The sequence below is a fragment of the Ziziphus jujuba genome, chromosome 1 (assembly GCF_031755915.1).
Source record: "Ziziphus jujuba cultivar Dongzao chromosome 1, ASM3175591v1".
Taxonomy (NCBI): Eukaryota; Viridiplantae; Streptophyta; class Magnoliopsida; order Rosales; family Rhamnaceae; genus Ziziphus; species Ziziphus jujuba.
The window spans coordinates 28,343,550-28,362,041 of NC_083379.1; the positions used below are offsets into that span (position 1 = coordinate 28,343,550).

An 18,492-nucleotide genomic window follows, 5' to 3' on the forward strand; every position below is an offset into this window, starting at 1 on the left:
AGCAGATTAATGAAAACGCTTACAAACTTAAATTACCGAGTGAGTATAATATTAGTGCTACATTTACTATTGCTGACTTATCTCCTTTGAATCAATTAAAAAGCAACAATAATGGTTTTAATGGTAAATCCATTAGGACTTCCTGATAAGGGAAGAACTATATCTATATACATATATCTATATATATATAGTTATTTATTTATTTATTTATTTAGATATATAAATGTACATAAATGATCTTTTGGAAACTATCTTTCAACTTATCTTAGGAGACATAATGATGTAGATAATAAAAACGGGATGGGAACCATATTGATCAATCCATTTGGTTTTTCATGCTAATCCATTAATTTCTTTAGGTTAATAGTATTTTGATACCCTCGACTTTCAAGGTTGCAATTTACACCCTTAACTTTTCAATACAACAACTTAGGCTCTTGATTTTTTAATTTTTTACAATTTGGGCTTTTTGACTTTTTACTAACTGAGTTTGACAGACATCTCACATAATTGATGTTAAACTGTAGTTAACTTTGAACTTGAAGATACCAAAGTTCAAAATATTTAAACTAGTTCTAAAAACTACATTTTCAATATGTTTTAGTTTGAAATCTTATATAGTTTAATGCTAGTCAAGTGAAATGTACAACCTTTTTTTAATAATAAAGGGTACTAAAGTGTAAAATTCTAAAATGGTTTTAATATTTTGCACTTTAGTATCTTCTTGTTTGGAAATTGATATAGTTTAGTACCCTCATGATGGATGACCATTAAACCCGATAGTCAAAAGCCAAATAAAAGTCAAATTGTAACAAATTGAAAAATTAAAGGCCAAATTGTTGAATTGAAAAGTTAAAAATCTAAATTGCAAAATCTTAAAATTGAGGGTACCATAGTATAATTGACCCTTTTTATTTTGTAAAACTAAAAACGTAATATGGGAAAGTGAATGCATTAAGGAAGCGAATTAAATTACCAAAAGAGTATTCTGGTCCCTTTTGTTAGTGTCCACATTATCATTCCTTTTAGGATAAGCTAGGAGGCAATTTTTAGAAGATCATTTCTAGATATATGTATACGCATTTACATACACATTATGTTGCAGGTAGGTGCCAAAATAAATGTAATTTATTAGATGTTATGTGTATTTTCACCTTGATATACATGTAATTTGGCATCAACATGCAACACCATGTTAGAATATATGGAATAGTTAATGTACTGCTATGTAAACCTAAGGTTAGTGTATAATGCAAGGGTGTGTATGTTTGTCTTGATTATGTTTGTTACGCTTGTTATGCTTTGATTTGTTTAATATAGGTATTAAGCATGTCATTAGTAGTCTTTACGAAGCTTATTTTGTAAACCAGGACACATGCCTTCAAGAAAAGGTGGAGTCAAGGTTGAAGGAAGTGTTTAAGCTACTTAAGCAACTTGGTCACATGTCTAACCAAGACAAGAAAAGTTCATGGTGAAGCAAGCAATATTGATAAGGCAAGTGTCAAGCATGGAAAGCTTAACTTCAAAGTGAAGCAAACAATGACAGAAAGACACATGTCTAGGCTAAACGGTGGGCTACCATGGTGAGGTTGTATTCACACTAGGTAGGTTGCTTCAACATGAAGTACTTGGCCTTGATTTTTTAACAAGGCCGGTTGTGAGAGCTTGTTTTGTAAAGTTTTTGTATTATAAATAGGTGTTGATGTAACAAACATTTCAATCAAATTTGATTCAAAATATTTATGTGTTGCAAACTTCAAACAAACACTTGAAACCTATAGGCTTCTACCTAAACCCCGAGACCACCATAATTACACCACCACACACTAGATTCAAAAAAAAATTCAAAACTTATATCTCTTCTGATGTGATTCTGCCCGTGCCCGTTCAACCGACTACCCACTGGGGTACGGATCCTATACAAATGAAGATGGGGCCAATCACTAGGGTACAATTTAAGAGAATTGAGGAAAACTTGGCTAGATTTATTCGTGGAGTGATTCAATCTCAAGAGAGCATGACAATACCTGAAGATACAAGACCCGTTTTAAGCCTCCAAGTGGTGGAGACCAATACAGACTCGGGTAGCTATTTTCATGCAAATTTGGACTCCAAGCAGCAAGGAATGGTTCTAACACTTCATGAACTCAATGAATATCATTAAAGAGGACATGGAATCCAGCCCAAGGTAGAATCAAAAACATCTAAAAAGGACTTGTACGGACAGCCTCTCAATTTGGCCAAAAGTATGCTGTTTTGCAGCTAGCGTTGACTTTTCTTCTTGTTGATTTATTCCAATCAAGAGGCAACTTATGGGAATTATTATTAATCATATTTGATATCCTATATGGCATATGGAAGCTGATTTGGAGCCCAAACAAGCTGGAGATTGGTCAAAGATACCTTAGTAGTCAAACTAATCAACTAGTTTCCTAATTTGATTTTTATTTTTCATTTTAGGAAATTAGTCTTTTATTTTGATTTTTATTTATTTATTTGCTGGAAAAATAAGTTTATGAAAGTTATTATTTTATTATATCAATTGTAAATTAATTAATTTCTAATTCAAAATAAAGGAATGAATTAATCCAAATTAGTTTAGGAAACTAAGAAAAATTAGGCACTTTCTTTTTCTCTACTTTCCTTTTCTCTACTTTCTTTTTATCAACAATTTGTGTCCGGTTTTGAATTAATTTTTTAGGGCTTTTGATTTGTAATCTTAGCCTATATAAAGGCTTATTTTCAATAAGAAATCAAGCTTGAATTTTATACAAAAAATTATTTATGAGATTGAATTCTCTTTATTCTTTTGAACACCTAAAACACTATTAGTGAATGAGTGTTTTGGTTTGACTTATCAGTAGGTCTTTCCATCACCTATTGTGGCATCTTCATTATATACCAAGGTTTCTAATTACAGTTGGTTAGAGGTCAAAGTAACCATTAGAACTTGAACATAATTAGATTTAGGCTAATATAATACAGTTTTAGACGCAGGTCATCCGAGATTCGTATCATCTTCTTTAGAACCAATTTTGCCATTGTTTCACATAATACGCAACTTAACTCTCATTATAGAAAAATTATACATGTAAGTGTGTGCGCACATAAAAGGAAAGTTGGAGCAATACATAGTACTGAAAGAAACTAGAGTAATGAAAGAAATTAGATTATTGAAGAGAGAGTACAATTGTATTTATTATTGAATTAAAAAAAATGATGCCAAAGACCATAAAAATTTGATTATTCTTCTTTACATCAAACAACAAATTAAATTTCAAAATAACCTAGTACTCTCCACATGATAAGAAGTGGAAATTTGAATCATTTCTAAAAGAATTTTTTTCTTTGCTACTCTTCACCATGCCATAACTCTTGGCCTGATCTCATCAATTAATGTGAATGAAATATTCCATATTCACAAAAAATTCGTAACAAAACAGCAAAAGGGGAGAGAGAGAGAGAGAGAGAGAGAGACTTCCACAGCTCCAATCTTCATCCAACCATTAAATGTGTCTCTCCCTCCAAGCTTCAAAAATCGCATTGAAACATGGGTGGCATCAATGAGTTGAGCTCACCAAATATAATATCATCTCCATGATCTCCATAGCTGCTGGAATCTTGGCAATCAAAGTAAGTCTGTATGTCATCAGGAAACGTACACTGAGGTGGGTCCGACTCTGGTGGCGACACCTGGCTATCAACTGCCGATGTCATCTCCATCATCTCCTTGAACTTGGTTGACTGAAGCAGGAGGCCAAGGGCTGATGTAGCAGTGGCTGGGCGAGGCTGACCTAGAATGGTTTCCCCAGAGCCACTTGTTTGTTGTTGGTTCTGGAAAAATCCCAATCCAAGTTCTTGGTTAAGGTTTTGGGTTAGGTTAGGCTGTTCAGTGCTTGTAGTAGTAGTAGTATTGATAAAACTTGGAAAGCTGGTATTCTCATTGTCGTGGCCATTAGGTTTTAGCCATTTGATGTAACGGCTGAGATCAAAGTTTGTGACTGCATTAAGACCACGGTACTCTATGGCCGCCATGTCGTATGCTGTTGCAGCTTCTTCTTGTGTGGCTGCAGCAACAATTAAATTTCATTTTTAATTTTTTTGGTAAATACAAATTTAATTATTATGAGGTAATTTATTGAAAACTAAATTTATATATACAAGTCCATAACTATATTATGTACGTGATAGATGATTAAATTTTAGGAATATCGTAGAAGGGTAGGCCAAATATTTAGTTGCCCCTAGTGGCTAGTGATGAGAAATTATTAATGCAATTCCGGTTTGGTGGTTAGTACTGCCAACTAAGTGACTGTGATTGATTTTTATTTTGGTAGCTATAAAAAGGGGGCATGCTTCTGATCAGTAAGTGTAAGAATATTGAAGATATATACATATATATGGAAGGGTTTTTTATTTTGTGGATATTCATAAGTTTTAATGTGCAGATATTTACAATATAATTTTTTTTTTTATAATATACTAGTATTATTGAAGAATTATCTGTTGATTATAATATATATATATATATATATATAATCATTTCAATATCATTACATTTAAAAATGTGAAACTGATGTGTTTTTTAAGAATACTTAGTGGCTTGTATGTATGATACAGTACTGTTTATAGACATGGTATATAAAGAAACTTCCATTCATCCCATTGGGGAAAAAAAAAGACAGAATATATACCTTTTATTGCTAGTTTTGGAATCTCTGATTTTTTTTTTTTTTCGGGGTTTTTTGGGGGGTCAACTTTCGAATATATGTTGTCGCTACGTCTTATTGGACGCCTAAAATGAGACAAAACTTGTAAAAAGAATAAAGATACTTTTAAGAGGCAGTTTAGTGGGAAGCAAAAAAGTTTCCAGTCATGTGATTCGTCAGGGAACTTTTTCAGTAAGATTTTCGATTGGTGAAGGGTGAATAAGTTAAAGTTGAATTAACTTCCTATATGTTTTGAAGGATAAAATGTCACGAAAGGCAAAGGGGAAAAGGCCTTTTTCAATGTCAATGAAAATCCTAAAGCATCCAATTCCAAGGTGCTAGAAATAAGCATATCTGATCTCCTTCACTCGATATGGATATATATATATATATATATATACACACGACCATAATATGATGGAAACATCATCTAGCTTATTAGACATTAAACATCTATTTACATATAATTCATAAATTATATTATCAAAATTATTTAAATTGGATATCAAAATTATTTAAATTGGATATACTTAATATAAATTAGACAGCATCATCCAAAATTAAAATATTATATTTATATAATATAAATATTAGTTTCATTATTATGGGCAATAGAGTTCAAAATATCCTATTTGACTATATCTCATAACATGTCATAGGATATGTAAATTCAATTTCAATATCCCACAAAATATTATGTTGTGCAAGATACTTTAATCTCTATTATAATTGAGAATATTTCCCGCATATATTTTATAGCTAGGGTTAAATAAGTTGATAAGTTCGTGATTAGTTATATTTAATGCTACTTTTAAAGGAATTATAAATGGTTTAAAACCGCAAGGAAACATGATTGGGAATTAATTATAAAGCGAGGAAGAGTGATTACCATATGTCCCAAGATAGAGATATTTGTTGCCAAAGACTCGTCCAATTCGAGCTTCCCACCTTCCATTGTGATGATGTCTGCTCATTAAATTACAAGAAATTGACAACTTTAATTTTTGATAAAGATATATAGCAACAATATTGGTTTTCTCATTATTTCCTACTGTTAGTATTTTAGTTTTCTTTTACGACACGTATGTATTTAGCTTTAATCAGTGCAAACACCGTTAATTATATATTATTTTTAAAATTTGATTGCCTAACCTATTTAAACTGAAAAGTTGTACTTTTCTTATAATTCGTTTATAAAGACATTAAATTTTGCCAGCTATAATTTGTATTTGTTCTTTTAAAATAACCGACAAAAAAGGCTCATCATATAACAGGACAAAAAAGGCTCATAAATAATGATGATGATAACAAATGTAAAAGAAGGAAAAGGGGGAAAAAAAGATAAAATAGAATCTGGAAATTGGATAAATATTCATAGCATATTTATACCTGGCAACGCCTCTATATTTTGAGACTCCCCTCGAAAAACCACTGCTTTTCCTGGAAAATTTAGCAAATCCCACATTAATTCGGAAAATGTATATTTGTACTTTCTATTTTTCGCTATATTAATTCGAAAAATATATAATTGCACTTTTTTTCTTTTTTGCTATCTTTTCTTCATCATTATAACAAATTAAAGTAAGAATTATAAATGACGTAAACAGAAGCCACATATACCTTCTCAACGATCCAATATATTCTTCTCTTGCCACACCCTCCATTTCTTTCAATTCTTTCTCATAAGTTGCTAACTACATGTTTTAATTTAAATAATTGTTAGTTTCTGTCTTCCTCAATTTGCCACTTTGTTGCAAAACAAATATATATATATATATATATATCAATTAAACAAAATAGATGATTACCGGAAAGTTAAGAATGGTGTCTTGACCCCAGTATTTGAGTGCTGCTAAGTCATAAGCATGTGCTGCTGCTTGTTCATCATCGTATGCACCTGCAAACATAGACAGAAATAAATATATAATCTTTCTGTGATATGGATATCAGTTAACAATCAACATGATCTTTAAAAAGAAAAATCTAGGCTATAATTAATAAACTTTTGATGGTCTTCCAATTTTTTTTCTTTTTCCTTTTTTTTTTTTTTTTTTCCCCAACTAGTAAATGGAAAACGCACCAAGATAGACTGCATAATTTGGAGTAGCAATATCCAAGCCATCGACCACCAGCAGAAGAAGGAAATTACCAAGGGAAAGAAGGAAACAATCAATGATACTGCTAAAGAAACATAAAATTGCAATGCCATGTAAATAATAATATTTATATGAAAGATTAAATATATGTATAACATATATATATATATATATATTAACCTTGGCGTCCTTTCTTGTTCTGTGATTCATTCCAGCAATTCTTGTCCCATAAATGTGCCTCATACCGGCCGGTCCATCTATGCCTGAAAACATGCATATACCATCCATTAACAATTACCCAAGATAAACCAGAAGATATTCAACACTAATTAAAATCAGCTATACAATGTCATTTTCAACCAACCTAGTGACACCTCGATAAACGGAGCTTCTTTGAGGAGGAGAGTCTCTAGGGACACTTCTCCTTGTTCTCTTAACCTTTATAGCCGTGTTAGCTGTAGTATTAGTGTTGTTGTTTGCATTATTGCTTTTCCGGTTCTGCTGTGATAACTTAGCCATTGATCGATGGTGAAGAAAAAGAGGAAGAAGAAGAAGAAGAAACAAGAAGAAACAAGATGAATAATAATAATAATAATTAAGAGATAAGAAAAAAATCATATGACTGAGTCCTCCAATGAAGGGGAGGCTTTTAAATGGAAAAGAAAGAGTGTGGGCTGGCAATGTTTAGAGAATATAAGCCGGCTGATGATAGCCGAATTGGATTTTTCGTGGTGCTATGGCCGTCTTTAACCGGCTTTGCTGTTGGCTTTCTTATTAAAATCTATTTGATGTGCCTCTTTCTGTCCTAATCTTAGTCCTTTCCCTTTTCTCATCCTTTTTCTCTTCTTCTCTCACCACAAACGAATGAATACGTACATATACATCATATTCATAAATATACCTGCGTGGACGTATTATTAAACGAATTTAATTATATATTCGAGATTTTTGAATCTTATTGAATGATTATTTTAACTTAATTATTGATGGTGAGTAAACCAAAATGAAAATATTAGCTAAACCGGTAGTCATAGGCATATTCAACATATGATATCAATATGTTTGTGAATAGTATGACTTAATAATAGGATGAACTAATAAAATATATTTGGTTCACTTGTTATCAATGTATATAAACCATATAAATTTAATTATATAAAGTTTACTGATTAATTAAACCTATTCTAATTAGCATTAAGTGGGACTTAAATTTTCGAGTTCATGTAAGATTTTACTATAATTATATGTTAAATTTTGAATTAATACGACAATATTCTCTTTATCGTCATACCCAAGAATGTTTATTCTCCTATGTTATCGATTCGTCTGCGAAACTGAACCAAACCAGGAGTTACAATCCAGTATAGGATGTCACATCACCAAATATTTATACATAAATTTAATGTTATTTTATTACCCAAAAATAAAAAACTTTAATGTCATTTTAAGTTGCCCCAGGCTGAGTTGTATCCTCTCTGGTTGACTTCATGTACTCATCCTTGGTGCCTTAACTGGATTTTTTAGACAATTTCTTTTTCATTTTTTTTCTCTTTTTCTTTCTTCTTTTTCCAATATGGATGTTACAAGCATGTGAATGGTATTAATGATAAAAGTGTTATGCAATTTTTTGTAGGTTTAAGGGTTGCCCCACTTTCATTTTTCAATGAACTGGCTATCTAAAAATTTAGTGTCTCATTCCCACCGAGTAGATATGGTATGGGGCCCTTGGGTGTTGAACAATATGTGCAGTGCCCATTCTCCACGGGAACCCTGCATGGGTAGATGGGACTAATTCATATTGTCCCACACTACTTGACCATATTCCTGTTTGTGAAAACTTTGGTAAGGAGACCATTCGGGCTTTTCCTAACATCCATGTTGTGGGCCAACTTAATCAGAGTTCAAAATTTAGTAAGTTTCAATTTAGCTTGGCATATCAAAATTATTGGTCACCTAATTTTTGCATTTTTTTTTTTTTTATTATACTTAGAAAGATATTTAGCATTCAAGTCCAACAAGAAAAAAACCAAACAAAAAGTTATTTCTCTACTAGATGGAAGGATGATAATTTTGTTTGCTTTGGGGTTTTCAAACAGACAATACGTACATAGTTTTACTCCAGTTTATCGTTAAATATTACTAATTACAAAAATAGCGTAAAATTTTAATCTTTTCCTTTGTATGTTCATTTATGAAGATCATGATAATATCACTTGAATTATGCCAACAACAGGAGTTAGATAGCTGGACCCTACTGGTGGAATATAGAGGTTAAGCCTTATTTATTATAATGTAATATTTTTAATTATAAATTTTATATTGTAATATTGATAGATATTAGGTTCATACTTTTAGTTCCTTTTGTTCTTTGGGAATTAAGGTCATTTTCTCAGCCAAGTTTTCATGTTTATCTTTAGAGTTTTATTCCCCAGCTAGATGTCCAATTTTGCTTAGATAATCAACAAAACTCTTAAGCATATATTTGCAACTTTCACTCATTTCTAACAAAAAGAATATTTGTTGAGATAATATTCATGACAATGACTTCAATGAAAGGTGATGGATTTTAATATTCAATACAAAATACTTGATGAACCCAAGTTTGGTTGTGATTGTTCCAACTGTTTTCCGAATTGACTTCAATTTTTTAGTTACTAATTAAATTATTTTTAAAGGACATCAAACTCAGGTGACATGAAAACGAAACAATATATACATATAGATTTAGATAATACAGACCAAAACTATATTTCAGTTAAATGATCTTCGAAGAAGCGCATTGTAACCAACTTTTTTCAATATAATTTAAAAAAAAAAAAACAATTATTTACTTTTCAAATAAAATTAGATGGAAAACATAATTATGGAATGAATAATATATTGCTATACGAGCTGACTGTTTTTTGGTGAATACATATATACGGGCTGTTGAAAACTGTTTTTGAACTTCGATTTGAGCTTCAATCCTTGTTTTGGACCAGACTTATAATCCATTATTGTTGGGCCTCCTATATAAATACTCATTCTGGGTTAGTGGTGGAGTTCCATCTTTAGAATGAGAAGTTCTATTTCCACGCCCAAAAGACAGAATGCAGTCCTACGTTCCTAAATTCCTATGATACGGTATAAGTCTTTTTTCTTTACTAAAATATTCCACAGTGATACCTGGAAGCCGCTGATCTTCTTCCTGTGGTGGCAGCTTTTCTTTACTTTAGAAAAAAAGTGGAAGAAGAACTTTGTTGCCTCTATTATGGTCCATTAGGAAGTCGAACAAGTTCAATGCCTAATTCTTAACCACCCTATTTTTCAAAATTCCTAGAATATTGTCTAGCCGTCTTTTCATGGTGATCCCTGGAAGCTACTAATCCTCCGCCTACGGTGGCTGCTACACAAGAAAAAAAAAACATCGGTTTTTCTCTCAGAAAAAAAAAAAAAAAAACAGATGCTAAACAAAAAAAAAAATCGGCTTTTCTAAAAAATACCGATTTTGCATCGGCTTTGCTCCTAGTCTACATGAAACTCCATCCGATCGGTCATGACTATAGAATCTCTATATATATATAGATATACATATATAGGGAAAGTCTAGAGTAAGGACCGACCGCATGCATTCTTTACGGACCAAAAACGTGAGAGAATAAAGACCATTGGATTTTCATATCTGGCGTCAACAGTCCAGATGGAATTGCAACTCTCACGTGAGAATTTTGGCAAAATCTCCCCTTCCCGCTCACAGCAGCTCGCATTCCCGCTCGCATCAGCTGGAACCACCTTTGCCAAAATTCCTCTTCTCCTCTATTTCCACCCCCTTCCCGCTCGCATCTCCCCGTTCGGAACCAGCCCAACCAGCCACCGACCTGATTATTTCAAAAATCTCAAACCCAGCCCAACCAGCCACCCTTCGGAACCAGAAAGAGTCGCCATCGTTAGTGCCTTGCCGTTGCAGTGTGGGTTCTTTGCCATTCCTTCCTTCCTCTCCTTCATTTTGATTTTTCTATACCTCTGTTTGTGTTTTTATGTTTTATATATATATATATATATATTTTTTTTTTTTTCATTCTGGTCCAGTTCTGTTCTTTTAAAAAATAATAATAATAATGTTTCTCTTTTTGTTTCATTGCTTTTAAAGTGTTTTTATTTTTTATTTTTTTTGGGTAATCACTTAATGTATATAGTTATTCTTATTTACTTAGGCTTCTAGAAATCATAATGTAATAAACTCTTTTGAATTATTTTGTTTATTCTATGGATCTCATTGTTTACTAGGAGCAAATATTCAAGAAATTGCTTTCTTTTTTAAGATTGTGGCTCCAATATCTAGAGTTGAGAAGCTTGTTAGATTTCTGTGGATGATGGAATCGACCAAATCCTAAAATGACAGATCTGGCAAAGCTAAAGCCTTCATTCCGGCAAGATGGGTCAATAACAGCAGGTATTAAAGATAGAAATGGAATGGTAGAATTTTTTTTTCTTTTTTTTTTTAATTTTTATTGGCCATATCTATCTATAGAGTTGATTATCGGTAGTTGTATTGACAATGAAATTCATATTTTTTTGGGAATTCCATTCAGTTGAGTGATGGTGCTGTAGCAGTGCTCCTCATAAAAAGATTAGTGCTAAAATGCAGAAGGTACTTCCTACTCTTGGTGTTTTCAGGTATATTGGTGAAGCTACATTTATAACAAGGAGGTAAATACCAAAATGATAACTAGTTGGAACAAAGTCGTACGCAGCGTGGTGAATGGGAAGGGGAGAAATGTGCAAAAAAACCCACACATGAGGGAAGCTTCAATTTCCACCATCCGTGACAGATATAACAATCGAAAGGCAGGGAATTTCAGTATGTTTTTGGACCGCACAGGAGCCATACGGACGGTCCTCATATTAGACACTCCTGTATGTATATATTTATGTGCAATGTTATTTATTTAGCATTACTGCTATGTAGCATTAATCATAAGTTTTTTTTTTAATTTTTTTTTTATGTAATGTTTGAATTTTGCTCAGTTTTTATTGTTCTTTTCCTGAACTGTTTTGTTTATTGGAATTTGGGATTCAGAATTATGAAATTTTACTTGGTTTTATGTATTGGATTCCACTGAATTTCTTAAAATGGTCAGATTCCTCTTTAGTTTTCTAGTAACATATTGTTGATTGATTTACTGTAATCAAAACTGGGGATGTTGAAATGCTGCTTTAATAATATATATTGTCTATTTGTGGGAAGATAGTTTATAGTTCATAAGCTTTCTAATCAAAAGTTGCTCATCTATTTTGGAAATAAATAATCTTAATTCTAGAGAAGGTAAAAAATTTTAGAGGTACTTAGATTTATAATTTTGTTATGAATATAGCCATTGCAATGGTGTCAAAAGATTGACTTTCTGGTGTGCAATTTGGAGGATTTTGCCATGGGACATCATTTTTATATGTTTAAGCTTGTTGTTTGGTACATGATTCCAGGTGTCTCATATCATTTAAAAAATTAAAAGCTTACTTGATACTCGCATTGCTTATATATTGTTGCGTTCCGTTTATTTTGTGAAGAATTCCCAATTAGATATTGTATTGTTTGTTTTAGATTCTCCTTCCGGGTTTTCATATTTGGCTGTTTAGTGTACGTCAATAATGAGGTGGATTGGTCAAAGTTTTATGATTTCTGACTTCATTGCAGGCAAACCATGGGATCTACAATTGTAAGCCTCCTAACAAAGCTAAGATAAAACTAAGGTGATATGAGTGCCAACAAAATTGCTTCTTTATTTATCAAACACATGTTCTATTTTTAGAAACTTTCATTATGCAAATTTTCGCAAAATTCATTGAATTATAGGAAATCTATGAAATCAACTAACTCAATAATTGTAAATATTGATTCTTCACACTTGACATCCCTACTATGTATGATCCATATACGGGCTAGGGCTGCCAAATACCAATGTGCGTCTTTAAGTTTGAGAATGAAGGGTCAAATTTTCATTGAAGTTGTATGTTGTGGAAGACGTACAGCGTTAGTAGTATGTAATTTTCTTTTCTCATTAAGAGACTTGGGGTGTAATTAGCCCGTAACTGTAATGTGACATTTCTGCCAGCAGGCTGCTTTATGTTTTCTTTCTACTTTGTTCTTCTTTCTTCTTTCTTGGATTCTACCTCCAACTTCGTTATTGCCTAGTGGCTAAACTGGAAAATATATTAAGGTACTCTTGAATTCATTTTGAGATTCCGGTACTGCATTTATTTTCTTTAGGATTTCTTAGCTCACATTATAAGATAAGATGCGCTATCCTTTCACTTTTAGAGAGGGAAAAAAAATGAAGAAGAAGAAGAAGAAGAAAGTGCTATACATTGACATTATTTGCATCTATATATCCATGTTGCTTAGTTGGAAAATAGTATTTTTCCATCTTATACAACAATAAAATGTTGTAAGCAATTTGAAAGATATTCGATATTGTGTTCATGGAAGTGTTGTGTATTGCCACACCAAGTCTGTCCCCTAAGATACGTAACAATGATATATATATTGTTAAGTCCATGAATGATCATAGAATGCTATCGAGCTTCTATCCCTGAAATTGATATATCATTAACAATGTAGGCTCCTGGATTCTCTGACATGTTTTTTTTATCTACTCCTTTGAGGATAGAGAAAGCTGGTTGTTTTGGATGTGGGGGAGTTACTGCATATCCTCCAAGCATTGACACAACATCTGCCATGTTTGGTCTATCTGCTGCGACTTCTTGCACACACAAGAGAGCAACTTGGGCACGCCGTATAAATTCATCTGTCGAATTACATGTTTCTGCTTTTGCCTTATATTTAGTGGTTGTTGCTGCTGCCGAGCTTGCTGTGTTGCTGCTGGTGCTGTTGCTGGTGCTCCTGTATTGCTGCTGGTGCTGTTGCTGGTGCTGCTGAGCTTGCTGTGTTGCTGCTGGTGCTGTTGCTGGTGCTCCTGTATCGCTGCTGGTGCTGTTGCTGGTGCTACCGAGCTTGTTGTTGCTGCTGCCGAGCTTGCTGTGTTGCTGCTGGTGCTCCTGTATTGCTGCCGGTGCTGTTGCTGGTTCTGCTGAGCTTGTTGTTGCTGCTGCCGAGCTTGCTGTGTTACTGCTGGTGCTGCCGAGCTTGTTGTTGCTGCTGCCGAGCTTGCTGTGTTGCTGCTGGTGCTGTTGCTGGTGCTGCCGAGCTTGTTGTTGCTGCTGCCGAGCTTGCTGTGTTGCTAATGGTGCTGTTGCTGGTGCTCCTGTATTGCTGTTGGTGCTGCCGAGCTTGTTGTTGCTGCTGCCGAGCTTGTTGTTGCTGCTGCCGAGCTTGCTGTGTTGCTACTAGTGCTGTTGCTGAGCTACTATGTTGCTGCCGAGCTTGTTTTTGCTGTTGCCGAGTTTGCTATGTTGCTGCTAGTGCTGTTGTCGAGCTACTGTATTGCTGCCGAGCTACTGTTTACGTGTACTGGTTACGTGCACTGTTCATGTACACTGTTCACCTATGTTTAAATATTTTTTTTTTTTTGTTTGCTAAAATATCTGCTTATAAACATCAATCTCCAGCTTGTGCTGCTGCCGAGCTATGTTGCTGTCAAGCTACTGTTTATGTATACTATTTATGTGCACTGTTCATCTGTGTTTAAACATCTTTTTTTTTTAGATTTTTTTTAAAGTTTTTTTGGGGCTAAAATACTTGTGTATAAACATCAATCTCCAACTTGTGTTGCTGCCGAGCTATTGTTTACGTGTACTGTTCATGTGACTGTTCATCTATGTTTAAACATCCTTTTTTTTTTTAGATTTTTTTTTTTTTGGGCTAAAATACCTGTGTATAAACATCAATCTCCAGCTTGTGTTGCTACCGAGCTATGTTGTTGCCGAAATACTGTTTATGGAACTGTTCATGTGCACTGTTCACCTACACTGTTCATCTGTGTTTAAACATCTTTTTTTTTTTTTTGGCTAAAATACCTGTGTATAAACATCAATCTCCAGCTTCTCTTTCTTGCTAACTGAAGTAAACCAGATTGGTAAATAAACGGCAAACTAGCATACATTTAGTCAAATAATCAAACAAGACTTCATGTTTCCAATACATGGCAATTTAAGAAGTCTATAATCATAACTCAACTCTCTTTTAGTAACTAAGCTGATAGTTATTGTAATATGACAAAAAAAGAAAAAAATAATGTAAGAAAAAGAGGAATATTTAAACGCAGGTAAACAGTTTACGTGAACAGTACGGATGAACAGTAATCACAAAACTTGCTTTCTTAAGTTTTCTGTACTAGTTTGTACTATGGCTTTTTTATCCTAGTTAACAAATATACCAACCAATGATAGAATCCTATGAAAATAATCTAGTTTTCTACAAAACCAACGAACATAATATCAGCTTTTTGTTCTCTGCAGAATTTACCACAGCATTGAGCATCCTATTCCTTAGAGCACTTTCCTTTTTCGTTTCGATTATTAATGTCCCATAGGATATTTCTGTGTGCTTCATCTAGCATAGGAATTTTAAGATCTTTTTTTGATATGCCAATCTATCCATTGACAAACACACCTAAGTAGAGGCTAGAAGCATAAGTCCAATAAACAGGCATAGAAAAAACATGAGAAAGATGAAATAAACAGGCCAATAAGTCTTCTAACAAATAAACTACGGTGGTGAAGTACAATATGGCATTTTAGAAGTAAATCAATAACATGACAGATTAGAATATTGAAGTAGAGCAAAATGGCAGTGGTATGTGGAAGAAGATAATCTATTGCAAAAATGGCTGCTCTTCTCTTCATTTATCATGATGTACAGAAATTAAACGTTCCAAACATAAAGAGTAGCACGTGAATATATGGCAAAACCAGTATACATTCAATCCAATAATCAAAACACATCTCTATTTTACATAGTCAGCTGATAGTGCTTGCTATAAGATAGAAAATCCCAGACAAGCACACCAAAATAAAAAAACAACTTCTTCTCCCAAATCTGTTGCAAGATAGGTCATCCTTTCATTTTCTCATGCAGACCTGCCAAAGGCCAGCAAGTCCTTAGATTAGCAGCATGTTAGTTCAATAAAATATCGAAGACCATACGATACCACTTAGTTTCATACCTGTGGAAGACAAACTATTAGCTTTAGAATCATATTCCGAGGCGTTCTGAGGACTTTCCTCATTTTGTGAGGACCTATATAGATGAGCAGCCTGGTTTGTACAAAGTATGATCATACAAATTGCATAAGAATAATAAATAGTAAATGTATTATTTTCTTACAGATTGTTAAAAAGTGGACAGTTTCTTTTGTCGTGCGATTGCCCAATTTTTCCACATCCATTGCAACGTCGACCTCTATACTTTGCGGCATTTGTTGCCTTCTCCTTTCCCCTTTTTAATCTTTGTCCGCATCCCTTTGCCCTCACAGCAGATGGGTCTTTCAAAGCCTCATAGTCATGAGCAGTGCTACCTTTTTCAGAAATGCCTCCACTTTTCGTGTTGCTAACTATTGATTCAATCTTGCCTAGCAAACTTTGAAGACCATCATTCACAATTACACTTGCCTCTTCATATATTATGGCTTTATCAATGACTTCCGAAGCAAGTTGGAATAGTTTAGCTCGCCAAGTTAATATTGAACTACGCTGTCCACCTATCTCAACACCTTGCTTATCGGTTATTATTTGACATTTTGCACCTCTAGTCCACCTTTTCATTATATATTGATTTGGCAAAGGAATGTTACCAAATAGTCTCAAGAATGCCAAGATATGTCTACAAGGAAGTTCTTCACTCTCAAACTTCTTACATGTACAATATGCAAAGTCCAATTCTTACGAACACGTTCTTTTGGACTACTCTCGACCACATACATTTTATGTGTAGCATTTTCACGAACAAATTGTGGCATTATTACTAAGCTATTCCACAACTCATCTTGAAACTTAAGAAAAATCTTGCGTGTGTAAATCTCAGCCATTTGCTTTTCCATTTCCAATGGCAATTTCAAAACAAGCTTCTCATTAATATCAACGTGATCAACCCCTAACTCTTCGTGGCGTTGATGTGCAAGCGCCCTATTAAATCGAAGTATGAAATCCATCAATAAGTTTCTCTTCAAAACATATTTCTTGAAAAATGCATGGGAGCTTTCCACACGTTGGCTACTTGACATTCCAGCTGAGAATATATGGTTAACATATGCAGGCACCCATCTTGAACGTAGCTCAAATGTTGATTTTAACCAATCATTGTTATCTAGGCTTGCCTTCTCGATGGTAGTCACCCATTTTCTTTCAAACTCTTCAGGGCATTCTGATTCCCAAATGCATTGTTGGAAGTCCTTATAAAAATCTCTATAGGTGATCGCATTTAAATACGTAGAGAACTTCTCAAGTATGTGCCAACTACAATACCTATGAAATGTATTCGGTAAGCTCTGAACTATAGCCTTTTTCATTGCAGGATCTTGATCGGTAATGATCATTTTTGGGTTGTTCGTCGGCATGCTATCCTTTAATAGCTCAAACAACCAAACAAATGATACCGTTTTTTCATCACTTAAAAAGGCACATGCAAAAAGCACCATTTGACCATGATTGTTCACCCCCACCAAGGGTGCAAATATCATACCATATTGATTAGTGTTGTAAGTTGTATCAAATACAACTACATCACCAAAACATCCATAAGCTCTTCTAGACACCGAATCAGCCCAAAAACAACGCTTCAATTTACCATCATCATCTACATCTATTTTAAAAAAGAAGCATGGATCCTTTTCTTACTCGGTTAGGAAATATTCCTTTAAAAGTTCTGCATCTTGTCCTCTTAATTCATTCCGCACTTTAGCTTCATGGTTATATATATCCTTCTTTGTACACCCAATATTCTCTATACCTCCAGCTTCAAATTCAAGAATGCTTATTTGTTGATGAGTTGGCACATTTGCTGCTGAAAACTGCAAAGTTAGTGACTTCTTGGCTTCAGACACACTACGATGTGATCTCAACAAATGCACTCTTCGAGGGGTTGATAATGGATGACTATGTTCTTCAACAAATACAGTGATGACAAATTTCCCCGTTTTTGACCTAACCACGGCAAGTTTAGCTTTACAATTTTCTCTTGTCATCCCCCGACACCTTTTTCTCTCATCGTCCTTTTTAGAAGATACTCCTTCCTTAAAACACACAAATTCTTTCCTGACAACTTCTTTTGCACCTTTACATCTCTTAGTCAAACTGCTATGAACACTAAACCCCGCCTCTTTTGCATATTTAATGTAGAACTCATGTGCCCCATCTATCGATTCAAACTCTTGTCCAACCTTTGGTTTGCAGTTTTCGACCACTTGGGGAATGTAAACATCATCCACGGATTTTGAATGTGACAGCAAGGATATGTCTTCAACTCGTCTACAATCTGAATTTGCTTCCAACTGTTCTACACTCATGTTTCCAATCTGAATTTGCTTCCAACTATTCTACACTCAAACCATCTTCCTATTGATCAATTTGTAACCTGGTAGACGGCAAAGCAAAACCATCATGAGAGGTGGTAATATCTTTTATTTTAAGAAAGTTTAGTTTCTAAGTAGAAGAGAAAAATATTGCAAAAATAAAGGCACTTCAGCCAAAATCTGCCGAGTTTGCATTATGGTTGCTGATCCAGCACACTCTATAATGAAAGAAACAAATATGCA

General features: G+C 33.8%; 2 protein-coding genes across 2 annotated transcripts; both read right to left on the minus strand.

Annotated features, from left to right (window-relative positions):
• Positions 1–3,205: 3,205 nt before the first annotated feature.
• Positions 3,206–7,639, minus strand: LOC107426224 (AP2-like ethylene-responsive transcription factor At1g16060). Its single transcript, XM_025074698.3, has 8 exons — positions 7,170–7,639; positions 6,986–7,068; positions 6,790–6,798; positions 6,518–6,606; positions 6,330–6,403; positions 6,099–6,149; positions 5,599–5,675; positions 3,206–4,067 (listed from the first exon to the last, which is right to left on the minus strand). Exons 1-8 carry the CDS (start codon positions 7,421–7,423, stop codon positions 3,532–3,534), a joined length of 1,173 nt encoding a protein of 390 aa, XP_024930466.3. The 5' UTR covers positions 7,424–7,639; the 3' UTR covers positions 3,206–3,531.
• Positions 7,640–15,794: 8,155 nt separating this feature from the next.
• Positions 15,795–18,243, minus strand: LOC107426144 (protein FAR1-RELATED SEQUENCE 5-like). Its single transcript, XM_016036252.3, has 5 exons — positions 17,688–18,243; positions 16,801–17,540; positions 16,166–16,588; positions 15,907–15,997; positions 15,795–15,820 (listed from the first exon to the last, which is right to left on the minus strand). Exons 1-5 carry the CDS (start codon positions 18,241–18,243, stop codon positions 15,795–15,797), a joined length of 1,836 nt encoding a protein of 611 aa, XP_015891738.3.
• Between the last annotated feature and the right edge of the window lie 249 nt (positions 18,244–18,492).

Bases quoted from the DNA above. Each gene is read 5' to 3' on its own strand.
- LOC107426144 (XM_016036252.3), bottom strand. From the start codon at position 18,243: ATGAGTGTAGAACAGTTGGAAGCAAATTCAGATTGTAGACGAGTTGAA. The intron at 17,541-17,687 runs GTATAGAGAATA...TTTTTAAAATAG, and splicing joins TCTTGAATTTGAAGCTGGAG to ATGTAGATGATGATGGTAAA. The intron at 15,998-16,165 runs GCAACAAATGCC...TGTACAAACCAG, and splicing joins TAAAAAGGGGAAAGGAGAAG to GCTGCTCATCTATATAGGTC.
- LOC107426224 (XM_025074698.3), bottom strand. From the start codon at position 7,423: ATGATTTTTTTCTTATCTCTTAATTATTATTATTATTATTCATCTTGT. The intron at 6,404-6,517 runs GTAATCATCTAT...TAAAACATGTAG, and splicing joins ACACCATTCTTAACTTTCCG to TTAGCAACTTATGAGAAAGA. The intron at 4,068-5,598 runs GTAATCACTCTT...TTGTTGCTGCAG, and splicing joins TCTCTATCTTGGGACATATG to CCACACAAGAAGAAGCTGCA.